Source organism: Vanellus vanellus (genome assembly GCF_965231255.1).
Source record: "Vanellus vanellus genome assembly, chromosome: 1".
NCBI classification, from domain to species: domain Eukaryota; kingdom Metazoa; phylum Chordata; class Aves; order Charadriiformes; family Charadriidae; genus Vanellus; species Vanellus vanellus.
The window spans coordinates 90,167,700-90,182,388 of record NC_138905.1 but is presented as its reverse complement, the minus strand read 5'-3'; the positions used below and the strand labels follow the sequence as shown (position 1 = coordinate 90,182,388).

At 42.4% G+C, this 14,689-nt stretch overlaps 1 protein-coding gene across 1 annotated transcript in view; it reads right to left on the bottom strand.

Annotated features, from left to right (window-relative positions):
• POLQ (DNA polymerase theta) overlaps nt 1-14,689 on the bottom strand; it is a gene marked incomplete at its 5' end in the record, with an annotated part of 61,222 nt that overhangs the window by 7,062 nt on the left and 39,471 nt on the right. Inside the window, 8 exons of the mRNA XM_082488695.1 lie at nt 4,037-4,161; nt 5,727-5,838; nt 6,180-6,364; nt 7,113-7,231; nt 10,349-10,484; nt 10,990-11,164; nt 12,549-12,686; nt 14,382-14,575. Coding sequence (XP_082344821.1) covers nt 4,037-4,161; nt 5,727-5,838; nt 6,180-6,364; nt 7,113-7,231; nt 10,349-10,484; nt 10,990-11,164; nt 12,549-12,686; nt 14,382-14,575 — 1,184 coding nt within the window. The remainder of the gene's footprint in view (nt 1-4,036; nt 4,162-5,726; nt 5,839-6,179; nt 6,365-7,112; nt 7,232-10,348; nt 10,485-10,989; nt 11,165-12,548; nt 12,687-14,381; nt 14,576-14,689) is intronic.

The window sequence follows — 14,689 nt, the reverse complement described above, 5'->3', positions numbered from 1 at the left end:
CCTAGGGATGGATAAAGAGCCAACTGAGAGCCTATGGGTCAGGATTAAAGCGAAATCAGGAGCAGAGGACATTACAGCAGGGGTCTGCTACAGGCCACCCGACCAAGAAGACCAAGTGAATGAAGCCTTCTATAGACAGATAGGGGCGGCATCACGTTCACTGACCCTGGTTCTCATGGGTGACTTCAACCACCCCGACATCTGTTGGAGGGTAACACAGCCAGGCATAGGCAATCCAAGAGGTTCTTTGATTGCGTTGATGACAACTTCCTTCTCCGAGTGGTTGAAGAGCCAACAAGGAGAGGAGCTATGCTGGATCTTGTTCTTACCAACAAGGAGGGGCTGGTAGACAGGGTCAAACTCAAGGGTAGCCTGGGCTGTAGTGACCATGAAATGGTTGAGTTCGAGATCCTCAAGGCAGCAAGGAAGGTGTGCACCAGGCTGACCATCCTTGACTTTGGGAGAGCTGACTTTGGCCTCTTGAAGAATCTGCTTGGTACGGTGCCATGGGATGAAGCGCTGGAGGGAAGAGGGGTCCAAGAAAGTTGGTTAATATTCAAGGACCGCCTCCTTCTTTGTAGGGATGCATCGCTCCTGAGCTTGGAGAAGGCAGGCAGAAAAGCCAGGAGGCCTGCATGGATGAACAAGGAGCTCCTGGACATGACCAAAAGGAAAAAGGAGGCCTAAAGGGAGTGGAAACAGGGGCGAGTAGCCTGGGAGGTACACAGAGGAATCATTCAAGCAGCCAGGGATCGGGTTAGACAAGCTAAAGCCCAGGTAGAACTAAATCTGGCCAGGGACATTAAGACAAACAAAAAAATCCTTCTTTAAGTATATCAGCAAGAAGAGAAAGACTAGGAAAAATGTGGGCCCTCTCCAGAAGAAAACGCAAGAACTCGTTACCCGGGACAGAGACAGAGCTGAGGTACTCAATGACTTTTTTGCCTCAGTCTTCACTGGCAAGGACCGCAGCCACGCTGCCCATGACGCAGAAGGCAAAGGCAAGGATTGGGAAAATAGAGAACCACCCACTGTAGGTGAAGATCAAGTACAAGACCACCTTAGGAATCTGAAGGTGCACAAGTCCATGGAACCTGATGAGACACATCTGCAGGTCCTGAGGGAACTGGCAGATCAATTCACTAAGCCATTAGCCATCATATTTGAGAAGTTGTGGCAGTCTGGTGAGGTTCCTGCTGACTGGAAAAGGGGAAACATAACCCCGATTTTCAAAAAGGGAAAAAAGGAAGACCCAGGGAACTATAGGCCAGTCAGTCTCACCTCTGTGACTGGCAAGATCATGGAGCAGATGCTCCTGGAAACTGCTGAGGCACATAGAAAACAACGAGGTGATTGGTGACAGCCAGCATGGCTTCACCAAGGGCAAGTCATGCCTGAAAAATTTAGTGGCCTTCTACAAAGGGTTTACAGCAGCAGTGGACAAGGGAAGACCAACAGATGTCATCTACTTGTACTTGGGCAAAGCATTCAACACTGTCCCATACAATATCCTGGTCTCTAAATTGAAGAGACATGGATTCAACAAATGGACCACTCGGCGGATAAAGAACTGGCTGGACGGTTGCACTCAAAGAGTTGCAGTCAACGGCTTGATGTCCAAGTGGAGACCAGTGATGAGTGGTGTTCCTCAGGGGTTGGTACTGGGGCCTGTACTGTTCAACAGCTTTGTCAGCGACATAGGCAGTGGGGTTGAGCACACCCTCAGCAAGTTTGCTGATGATACCAAGCTCTTTGGTGAGGTAGACAGGCTGGAGAGGAGGGATGCCATCCAGAGGGACTTGAACAGGCTGCAGAGGTGGGCCCAAGCCAACCTCATGCAGTTCAACAAGGCCAAGTGCAGGGTCCTACATCTGGGTCGGGGCAATCTGAAGCACAAATACAGGCTCAGTGGGGAATGGCTAGAGAGCAGCCCTGAGGAGAAGGACCTGGGTGTGCTGATTGACGAGAAGCTCAACATGAGCCAGCAATGTGTGATCACAGCCCAGAAGGCCAACCATATCCTGGGCTACATCAGAAGGAGTGTGGCCAGCAGGTCAAAGGAGGTGATTCTGCCCCTCTACTCCACTCTCGTGAGACCCCACCTGGAATACTGCATCCCGCTCTGGAGTCCCCAACATAAGAAGGACATGGACCTGCTGGAGCGTGTCCAGAGGAGAGCCACGAAGATGATCCGAGGGCTGGAGCACCTCTCCTATGAGGAGAGGCTGAAAGAGTTGGGGCTGTTCAGCCTGGAGAAGAGAAGGCTTTGGGGAGATCTTATTGCGGCCTTCCAGTACCTAAAGGGGGCCTACAGGAGAGCTGGGGAAGGACTTTTCACAAAGGTATGTAGCGATAGGAAGAGGGGGAATGGCTTTAAACTGGAAGAGGGCAGGTTCAGATTAAACATTAGGAAGAAGTTTTTCACTTTGAGGGTGGTAAGGCACTGGAACAGGTTGCCCAGAGAGGTTGTTGAGGCCCCATCCCTGGAGGTGTTGAAGGCCAGGCTGGACGTGGCCTTGGGCAACCTGATCTAGTGGGAGCTGTTCCTGCCTATGGCAGGGGAGTTGGAATTCAATGGTCTTCAAGGTCCTTTCAAACCTAAACCATTCTATGATTTTATGGACAAATACAGGCAAGTAAAACCTCCAGATAATGAGTTTGTTATATCTGCCTGAAATAGACATTCTAGACCAGCTTCAGACACAAAATTTCTCCAGGTGAATGAGAAAAATCAGGATTTCCACAAATTTAAAATTAATTAGTATCAAGGGTAATAACCTGCAAGAGTTACAAGCCAAAAGAGGGAGAAGCATATAAACACGGTACCAGTTTCATAAAGAGCAGAAAAATCTCATAGTTAATCCAAGTACATGAGACACTCCTGCCTGTGTTCAAAACCATCAGGAATGGATAACTGAAGGCAAGAAGTTGGATTTCATGGACTAATAATCTGGTCTACTGCACTGAACCCTAACTGCCAGAGCATTACAGCTGTGCAAAACCACACCAGACCACACTATGACACAATGACTTTTTTTTCCCCACACAAGCAATGTCTCTGCTAATCTCCTTCTCAAACAAGAAAACTGTATTCAAAGGTTCTTCTCTCTTTGATTAGAGCTGAAATGTGTGCAAAAAGTTATGATGAAGCTGAAATGAAAGTGAAGATAATTCATTAACTGGTCTTTAATATGATTTTAAAGAATAAATCAAAGTTGAACAGAAGGTGCATCTACAAAGCCTCATGCTGAAGTATCCTTCAGATGAAATAGTCAAATTATCTCAAAAGTGTTTTGGAAGTCTCCTTGTTTCCCTTTCAACTACTTGGAGTACAAACTCCCCCACTTCCTCCGTCTTCCAATCTAGCCTTTAATTCCACACAACCGAATACAGCTTCCTACTGAGAAGTATAATGATTCCTCCCCACAGAAATGCACCAATATCTCCCCAGGGAGTCATATCACTCTTACTGAAGTAGACTCTATGACAGATGTGTCCGAAATGAACTTGAAAAAAATAATGCCAGTGCAAAGGCATATATTACGTAAATATTTATCTAACAAGTTTGAGCAAATTTCCTTTGAGGGGAAATAAGAAAAGGAACAAATACCCAAAAACATAGGACTTAAATGCCCTTTCTTGTTCAAGTGCTGACAGCATATAACATACAAAGACTGCTGAATAGGAGCAACTCAGCCTGAAGAGCTAAAGCACATCACTGTGTGGAGGCTTTTTAAAATCATGTCCACTTATTTCAATAAATTACTCACTCCAGTTCCAACGTGGGAGCTCTGAAGTGAGGTTAGCACAGTGATGACAGCTGTACACCCAGTCACAGCAGAATTACGTCAAGCAGACCATGACAAAAGCTCTGTTATTCAGAGAACAACTGAGGGAACAATGAACTGAGAAGTGGAAGGTCATGACTAAGATGGCTCATAGACCCTGTAAAACCACAGATATGGATATGCAAAGAAATCTAATACTTTAAAAATTAAAAAAAAAAAAAAAAAAAAAAGTACTGCAGTCAACATACATGAGCTTTACTGTAGGGGTTTGGATCTTTGATAGCTGGTAGGTATCTCCGTCTTCCCAGGATGGTCTGCACAAACCCATCTCTTCTGCAGCTCCTCACTGTCTCCCTCAAGAATTTCTGAATCCCTGTGAAAGGAAAGAGAAAGTTTTCCCTAAAACAGCTGATGTTCCATGTTGACTTCTCACTGCGGTCACTGAAAGCAGTCTGGGAAACCCAAGCAGCACAAAGATTATGCTTTAAATTTTGTAGACCCTGTCAGTGGACAAGGGCACACAATCACTCATTCAGCCCATTCGCAGCTTTGCTGGGAAACTTACTAAGACTTTCGAGGTGGGAGAGAATGCGTAGTGTCAGGATATCTGGCTGTGCATGGGGAGGTAGGAAGTCTATTCTGCACAGTGCCCAGGCACAGAGAGTCATACATGTATTACTGATAGTGGAGAGGTCAGGACCTGGACCAGCACTGGAAAGACACGTAGTAGGAAGGGAGTAAGTTGAAAGCAGAAGTCAGAGCCCTTGATGCCTCAGGCTGCCTGACTTCAGACTGTGTCACTTCAGATTCTAGGATGAAAGAAGCTTACCCACCTACACTTTGCAAGGGATAGAGTGAATCCACTGAGAGCATTGAAAAGAAAATTACGTCAAAGAAAGGTGAGACAGGGAATAGTCCCTTTCACTGCAAGTTCAGGTAACAACTCCACTAAAGTGGAAAAAGTTAAATTCAGACAACTTCTTTCCAAGGTTTACAAAATATAAAAGCTAAAAGAAGCTGATTAAGAGTGACAACATTAGTCAGTTCATTAGGTCTGTAATTTAGCATGTCAGCCTGGCAATACATATAAGTGAAAATTCATAAGAAGTGAAGTTACAATATGATACGTTGCGTAGTTTGTATGCATGCACGTGTACCAAGAGGGAGGAAGCAGGAATTCGTTTCTAATGGTCATTAAGGAGACACTATCCAGAAATTACTGGAAACTAAACAGAATCTTAATAGGACACCATTTCTCAGCATCTGCCTCCTAAAGAAACAAACCCTTAATCTTCAGAACATAACTTCCCAGCTCATTTCCAAGTTGTATGATTAGAGCTAGCCCTCTCTCATCCCATTTGCCCCCCATTTATTTTCTGATTGCAGCTCTACTCTCTCGCTTTCCTAAAAATTAACAGGCTTCTTAGAAATGCAACAATGTCTTTTTACGAAATATGGGAGAGCTGCTCTGAACAGCTGGATAAAAATATAAGGGTGATATGCAAAACAGTTTAAAACTCAATGAAAGCAGAAGACAAGAACAGAAGAGACAAATGGTTATATTTAAAAATTATAAGAAGTGTGGTCTAAAGTTGTATTGCATATCCTTTGAAGCTGCGTGTTTTAATAAGGAAAAGTATGTTTCTTATTCAGAAAGTTAAGAGCTTTAAAATGAATCCCCAGGGCTTATTAATTAATTAAAAAACCCCAACAAAATAATTAATGTAATAAGAAAACAACAAGGTCCTAAAGATGAATAAAACCAGAGTGTAGAGTAAAACATTATGGAGTATGAAACTGCTATGTGAAAAGCTTTTTCAAAAGAGATAGGAGTAGTAGAAGGTTGAGACAAATTTAGGATTTGAAGAGACACAGAGAGAAGGGATTAAAAACAACAACCACCACCACCACACAGCTTCCAAACAGCCATATCCGAACCTGTGTATCTTGACTTGAAGGATTCAATGTAATTGGCAGCTTCATTTTCATCAATCCCCATCTGCTCGCCTAAAGATTTTGCTCCTATTCCATAGATGATTCCATAGCAAATCTGCCAGAGGACAGTGTGAAGAACCGCAACCATATGGTGAGCCATGCAGAGAAAGCAGAGCCAAAACAAAATGTGATTCACTGGAAGACAAGTGTATGGGAACAAGGGCAAGCATTCAAGAAGTCCGAGCCATTCATGCTGCTTTTCTCCACCCTCATCCCACAAAACCCAGACAGCTCCAGTTGACACGTATTGAGAGTGGGAGGACATACAAAGCATGTACTGAACAATCACAGCCAAACCCAAACAGAAAACCGTACTATTGAGACTCCCTGATGTTTTGAACATTGAACCTTCATGCCTAGAAAGCTGCTGATGATTTTTTTTTTCCTAAAAATTACCTGTTTAGCTTGTTGCCTGGTCCTATCTCCAACAGCTTCAGGATCAATCATTTTCCATTCTGCTGCAATACTCTTGAAGACATCAGTACCTGTGTTCAAGGCTTGAATGAGTCGGCAGTCGCAAGACAAATGAGCAAGGATCCTCAGTTCAAGCTGAGAATAATCAGCAGCCAAGATTAAGCCACCTGAAGTCAAGAAGTTAGCAGAAATCATTTCATAAATTACTCCAACATTCCAACCAACATTCCAGCAAGAAGGACTGAAGCTGTCCTTGCACCTTCTGCTCTGAAAATTTTCCAGAACTATTTCTATGCAACCTCAGTCTCTGTTTTCTTGCAAATACCTTTAGGGGTTGCTCCCACAGTGCTAGAAGTTGTGGCAATAAACAGCAGAAATCAAATCAGATAAATTCTTGCTTGTTTCCCCAATGCCCAGGCTTGCTTGCTTTCCACACAGCCCCTACATCTAGAATCCATCAAAAACACACAGACAAGTATCTGTCCAGGTGTTTCTGTAAAAGTCTAGCACCTGATATGAATGATCAGCACAGAGATCAGACAACAGATTTGTACTGAGCCAGGACAGGCAACATGAGAACTGACATTTGGATAGAAATAACACTACATAGAGTGCAATTTCTGTATTAAGAGCTGCCCAAGTATAGCTGTTAAAAAAAAATATGCATTCTTAAAGAGGAAATGAAGGTGTGAACATCTGAATTATAACATTTGAATACTTTCCCTGGTTGCAATGCTCTCCTTTACAGCCTTGTGAATAATTTCGAGGGCATGCTAAGTACTGCATTAGTTTTCCAAGTAGGCTGCTCAGTCAGATATATATTGTTATTGACTCTTACCTCTTCATTAGAGCTAGGACTTTTTGTTAACTATACTCTTAAGAATTAGCTGGCACAGAGCAGGATCTGGGCATTACCTGGGAAGGGAACAAAAGCATGCCTCATGCTAACAGAAAATGGTATTCCTCTTTCTTCAGATCTGTCTTCAGCCTGAACTTTTAGGCCATTACGCAAAATACTGGAACGCTTTCTACATCTGTGGAGACAAAGAATTTTTCACTTATTTCTAAAACATTTAGAGATGCATAATCATTTCTGCCACAAAGAATCAGGGAAAACAAGCCTCTATTCTTGACAATCCATACCTAGTTTGACCATGGGTGAATTGGACAGAGGCCATATGTACACCTGAAAGGATTTACTAACTCTGAACAGATTTAGGGATAAACCTTCCTAGTACATCCAGGCTTTGGTCCGGAAATTGGATAATTCCACTCCAAAACAAGTAAGATGAAAGGCCCCAAATCTGTGATGAATGCATTCCAGAAAGATAGCAAAGGACTCCTACAGGAATCCTAAAAAATCATCACCCCACCTAGAGTGCCAAGTCTTCTCTCAACGTCATCCTCATATACAGAATGCCTACACCAGCCCATATCTAATACAGACAGAAAAGATTTCCCCCACATCAGCTTCATGGCTGCGCGCATACACACACAGAAGTAAGCCTGTAAAAGCACAGCTTTTGTTGATCTCCTTGTAAAAGCAGAGTGTTGATCTGCTTGAGGGCAGGATGGCTCTACAGAGGGATCTGGACAGGCTGCATCGATGGGCCAAGGCCAACGCTATGAGTCTGAACAAGGCCAAGTGCCGCGTCCTGCACATGGGTCACAACAACCCCATGCAGTGCTACACGCTTGGGGAAGAGTGGCAGGAAAGCTGCCCGGCAGAAAAGGACCTGAGGGTGCTGGTCGACAGCTGCCTGAATATGAGCCAGCAGTGTGCCCAGGTGGCCAAGAACGCCAATAGCATCCCAGCCTCTATCAGGAATAGTGTGGTGAGCAGGAATAGGGAAGCGATCGTCCCCCTGTACTCAGCACTGGTGAGGGCCCACCTCGAGTACTGTATTCAGTTTTGGGCCCCTCAGTACAAGAAAGACATTGAGGTGCTGGAGTGTGTCCAGAGAAGAGCAACAAAGCTGGCAAGGGGTCTGGAGGACAAGTCTTATGAGGAATGACTGAGGAAACTGGGGTTGTTTAGCCTGGAGGAGGCTGAGGGGCGACCTTATCAGTCTCTACAGCTCCCTGAAAGGAGGGTGTAGCGAGGTGAGGGTCAGTCTCTTCTCCCAAGTAACAAGCGATAGGACAAGAGAAAATGGCCCCAGGTTGCACCAAGGGAGGTTTAGGATGGATATTAGGAAAAATTTCTTCACAGAAAGGGTTATCAAACATTGGAATGGGCTGCCCAGGGAAGTGGTGCAATCCCCACCCCGAAGGTATTTAAAAGATGGGTATACGTGGTGCTTAGGAACATGGTTTAGTGGTGGACTTGGCAGTGTTAGGTTGATGGTTGGACTCGATGATCTTAAAGGTCCCTTCCAACCTCGACGATTCTATGATTCTAAGGCACTTGTAGCTGCAGATGGAATTGTATCCGTCAGTGCACCCACTGAAGAGTGCACAGCCATGATACCGTTCACACTTCCTACTCCCATACGCACCAGTCTACCAACTAGCCCATTGTGTTATTCACTGGAAGTCAAAAGGCCTTTATAAATCCTTGACACTTGGGGCAGGGATCTGAGCAATTTCTTTATCAGAAGGAAAAGGTATCTCTGAAATCAAGATTAGTTTCAGCAAAGTACAGAAAAGACATCATGCTCTCTTCCCTTGCACATTCCCTTTTCTTCTTATAACTTGTCATTTCAGGGGTAGTAGGGATCAAGGAGATGAAAGATAGCACAAAAATCACAGAAATAAATTTTCAAAAGAAATAAAGGTGAGGGACAACATATGACAATATATGGGAACTGTAGAGAATCACTATGTCCAGCACAGGTTCCCAATTTAGTTAAATGAATAAGGGCTTTATACCATGATCTAATTCAGCTACATTCCTTTGGTCAGAAGCTTCTTACAACAAGAGGAAGGAGTAGTAATAGTTACTAAGATAAAAGACAGTTTGGACCAAATTTGGAAGGCTTATCAGACTTAGGCTGCATGACAGCTTTTTTTGCACCAGCAGTCATTTCTGTGCCTTTAGGATTGCCCATCTTCCTAACACAGTGGCTGCTTAACTAAGGAATGTAGTCCCAAAAGTCAGGCTGAGAAGTAGACCTCTCAAAGTTCAGCAAGCACTCCATTCCTTTGATGGGCTGCTTCTCTACAGGGAAGACTCTAAGAACCCAGCCTTCTCTCCAACTGTCCTGCAAAGCTGCTGCAAGCCCGAGTACTGCCAGAGCTATTTCTCAGAACAACATTTCTGCCTCCATGGCTAGGCCTGATTCTTCTCCTGAAGAGAGATGGACAAGATCCTGCCACTCCTGGGCTCTCTTCCCATGACCTACTCAAGGCACAAGGATGTTAGACACGTGGCGGTAGGAAGAGACAGATAGAAGGGCCAAAGAACTTCTGGAAGTTCTCACATCTTACTATGGGAAAAACGATGAAAAAAGTCACTCAGGTGACACATGTGGGACAAGAACCTGAATGGAAAGAGAAACTGAAAGGACAGAAAACCACCACCAAGTATGAAGCCCCAAAGCTCACAAACTAACTGCTAAAAGATCCACCTCGATATTTCACTAGACTCCCACACAACTGTTTAGGCACTAGCATGTAATGCTGTCAAAATAGGGTGTTTGGTTAACAGAAACCAGATTTAGAAATCTTTTTCTGCTACCTGGTAGCTTTTGCAGGATCATTATCACAAATGAAATTATTAACAAAGAATGAATGCTCCCTTACACAGGGCACCGCACAGCATAAAACAGATTAACTTTCTTCTGCTTCTCCCACAATATCCTATTCTCTTTCAGAGCAGCTTTTAGAAAGTCAAAACAGATCCTAACTTCAGTCTAGTTCCTTTTCACACTCGGGCTTTCCATCCAACAGTGGGGAGCATAGTGCTAATCTCACTGTAGTGTTTCACAAAGAATTTCAAAAAGCAAGTGGATACATGGAACCATATGCTGTTAGCATGTTTCATGTGTCACTGATTTTTTACATATTTATTCCCCTGAAACTGTAAGAGAAACACTGAGTAACAAGTCACACTGACATGACAGCAGCTACAGGTGAAGTAAGAAAAGAGAAATCTGACAACCACATTAAGATCAGCAGAGTAGGCAGATGCTTTGCCAAGATCCTCCTACCTGCCCCCAGAAACAGCACGAGAATTAACATTTCCAAGGGCTCGGGAGGGTGGGCTTTCTTCAATGACGGTTGGCATTTCAATCTCAAAATCTCTTGGCACATTCTGGATATTTGGCTCCGTGAAAGTTATTCGACCTGAGAAGGAAGACAAGGCAGAACTAAGTAAGAGTCCAAAAGGAGTCTCTCTAACTTAACACAACTGAACACATATCTGCATCTCCAAAAATCAAGGGGCAGGGGTTGGGATGGGACAGGACATGATCACTGAGAAAACTGAAGAGAAGGAAAAATAGTTTGGGTTTAACGGGCTTGAGATGATTCCCCTGCAGCGTTTCTGTATCACTAAGAAACTCCCAAATCCAGAACCTGTTTTGGGGTCAGAGATTTACATGCTAATACGTGCAAGAAATGAATAATACTGCTTGGTGAACACAAAAGCTATCTTAACACATCTAGATTTTTAGGGCAGATACATGTGAAACAGGCATTTCAGTATTTTCATTTGGTTGAAGTAGAGCACAGGCTTGATTTCTTTTCCCTATAGAAAAGCTGCCCAAACACACACGCACAAAAAAAAAAAAAAAAAAAAAAAGGGAAAAAAAAACAGTAAGAAGTGAGGATTTTGCACACATTTCTTTACCTGTAGCTGTGTGAGTCTGTGACACTGGATATATCCTTTCCATTCCCAGTGCAGAATTCAATCGTTTTTCCCTCTGTAGTGGAAACACCACTTTAGTAATGGCATTGTTGATCCTCCTCCATTCCAGTATGAGCCCCGGCAATGGGTGAAGTGTCTTTAATTTCTCCAAAATATCCTTGTGGGGAGAAAAGGGCACAACTATAATTAACTGCCTTTAAGGCTTTATAAATAAAGGTTTTTTTGCAGTTCTGCAGGAAAAAGCAACTCCTTCACCCACAGCGAGCTTCCAGTGTCACTGCCTTAAAGTTAAATGGATATCCCCTCCACTTATACTGCCTACACCTGGGCAATCAAAGCACCATGAGACACAGCTGCAGTTTTATTACACACAAGAAGGCAATCACCTCTCTTTGGACTTTTGCATCCTCATCACCACTCAGTCTCCACCAACCAATAAATCACCTGAAACGATCAAATAAAGCATCACTTGCCACAGGTCCCCTACATTTTCTCCTCTTGCCCAGCATTAGTGCTCCTCCTTCATCTTGCATATTTTCCTCCCTGCTCTCTCCTATCTGTACACTCAGAACATAAAAATGAAGCCCTTGACCATGCTCCTTGAAAGACAAAGCTGATCACTAGCAATCAAATCCTTTCAGATAAATCAGAAATATGCAGGGACTAAGAAGAATTTAAAAAGACAGTGGCATGCAAACATTTCTCAAACAAACATTTTTTTTGTACGCAGCAGGCAGCTGTAGCCTGTAGCTGTGCATCCCTCCACATCACAAAAGGAAGAAGCCCTCATTTTGCTTCTTGCTCCCTGCTCTGCCACCACCACTTCTTCACTGCCACTTGAGTTTCAGAAATCAATACTTTCCTTCCAAGCACTGACTATACTGAACAAGGGGGAACTATGAAAACAACACAGATTAATGAGCCCTGAAAACAGTGAACATATATATCTGCTAATATCACTTGTCTGGCAAAAGCACCCATTAGCCTGCAGCAGTTCGTATTAACGCAGCTCCACAATATTTATCAACTGGCAAGCATGTCAATAGCCTTCACATATATATAAAGTTTTTGATATACTAAATTTGATCAGCCATTCTGAAGACAAATTTTCTGAAGCACAAAATACAGGTATGGTAGTACCAGGCAGGAAAAATACTGTATTTAATCACCATGGTATTTACGTATCTTTCAAGCTGATGTTGAAAAATACTTCTACTATTTGCCTTACAAAATTATTGTGCTATTTTGGTCTTACACGTGGTTTGGAAAATTAAATTCTGCCTGATTTATTCTAATTGAAGCCTGCTATTTATAGTCATGTCCTCACTACACTCAGGCTTTAGAAGAATCAGAGGAGTTAATAACTCTGCTAACAGAGAGGGCGGAATCCAGTTTAAATTTCCGGTGGTAACTGGAGGAGCAAAAAGGCAGTTAAAATTTACTTTCATTTAAGTCAGCATACCCAACTCCAATGTATCCAAGCAGCAGATGTGCAAAGTAAGTTATTTTTACAGTCATACTAGAACCAGACTTTACTGTACCTTGGTTGTACTGAACTGCTTGCTCAACCTAACCTTGTTTCCTTTAGCAGTTGCTCTTCTTGTGTAACCCAGAGTTTTCTTGTTCCCTTGAACTTTCATATCTCCATTTTGTGGCAACTTCAGCTCCAGGAACAAAACCTAAAAAAGACCAGCACTTCAAATCAGTTTTTGCATGCTACTCCCAGGAGAAAACAAAAAGCAACTGAGCACTTAAACAGCTTGTTCCAACCAAAGGATAGTACAAATGCTTCAGGTAATTAAAAACCTGATTAAAGATCTCTGCTATCAAAGTCATTCCTCCTCATTTTAATTAACTACAAAATGCAATCTAAAATCTCATTTTCTGAACACTATAAGTTTGAGTTCAGAGGTATGTTTTTAGAAAAGGTAATTAACTCCATCCAATAAGTGAGGTTACTGCTGACAGTCAACTGTAATAAAACGTGAAGTTAAGACAACTAAAAGTGGGAAGAACATTGGTGAAAAAAAAGAAGCGTTAGCAGGAAGCAGGCTTCAGAGCAACATAGGAAGATACCTTTTATGCAATAGCCAGAGGTATTAGATTTTTCTAAAAAATTGCCAAGAACTGGAAAATCAAGTATATGCTCACTTGTTGACAGACAGAACACAGTTCTTCATTTTTCATTCTATGTTTTTATGTAGCATGAGACACTATTTAGCAGCTATTGTGTTTCATTTCACAGCTGGCAGAAAGGAATAGAAGCTGTTCTCTCACACATTTTTGTAGCACAAAAGTTTTACTGACACAAAATTAGAAGGGTAAAGCTCTACTAACAAGCTCTACCTACTATACAAGATACATGATTCCTAGCAAAATTTCCACATGAGAAGCAAGCTTCTGCAGTTCAGAGAACAGCGTTTAAGAAAAAACCTTCCTTCGCCTTTTCCATGAAGCAGAGTGAAATCGGAGCTGAGCATTATTTCAGTTCTAACTCAGACTACTGTTACCAAGCAAAATCTCTGCAATTGCAACAAAGAAAGAACATTTTTGTGGAACTTCTTTTAATGATGGCTGCTTGCAAATTTTGACTATTTCCAGAAAAGTTATAGCCCCTCAGCAAGAAATTAGTGTATAGAAAATAAATAAATGGGGAAAAAAAGCATGCACAGCAATTATAATCTATTCTTATGATTCCATGTAATGTACATCAAAAATATATAGTAAAGTTCTTCAGGAATAAAAGTAGTGCTAATTTACATAGAAATCTGCTTCTTAGGCTTTAAAAAAAAAGTTCTATACAGGTTCTTAAAAACAGACAGTAGTTGATTAAAAACTTTTAAAGAAGTTTTTCCTCCTCTTTCATGACTGTATATAGACAAGGGTAACAACACAACTTATTCAGTATAAGAATTCTTAGACTCAGACTACATGATATCACATTGCATCTCGTGTGCAGAATACTGGTATTGCTTCTCTAGTCCCACACCATTCATCCAAAATATTCCAAAAGGCATTGAATTGGCAGATCATCTCATGCACCAAGAGAAGCCAAGGTCCTATGCAAAGAATATACTTATTTCCACTTGGTTTTTATTTTCAATGTGTTTATTTCCACTTCTACCTTCTTTATTTCTGCTAAAGTTAGCAGAAATCAGAATGATCAGTAACAAGCAGGAGATGCACAGCACATGCAGGCAGCAAGCTCATAATGAGCGTGAAGACAAATCAACTCCGAGCAGAGTTCAGTTTGCATTTTATCTTTTCTTCATACACAGTCTGCTCAAGAAGGTTTTTTTCTTACATCTAAGCAAAAGCTTCTTGAGGGTAACTTCTGACAAAGTTCTCCCCGTCCCACCCTAACCCTCACCTACCTCTGCAATGTCATCAGGGCTGGTCAAGGAGAAGCTGTGGCCTGCCAGCTGATACGCCTTGGTCTCAATCTCACTCAGTTTAGCTTGCATGACCTGTTTCTGGGTTTCATATGCTGCTGTGCTAAAACCAATGCCATTCAGCTCCAGCAGAGCCAAGCAATAATGGGTGGGCATCTCCACTTTAGAAAATACATCTGTAATAAGTACAAACCCCGAGAAAAACTTTTATAACATCAAAACCAGATCAACTGCAGATCAACAGATTCATAAAAAAAACAACTGGGAAATCCTCAGTTTTTATCACAAAA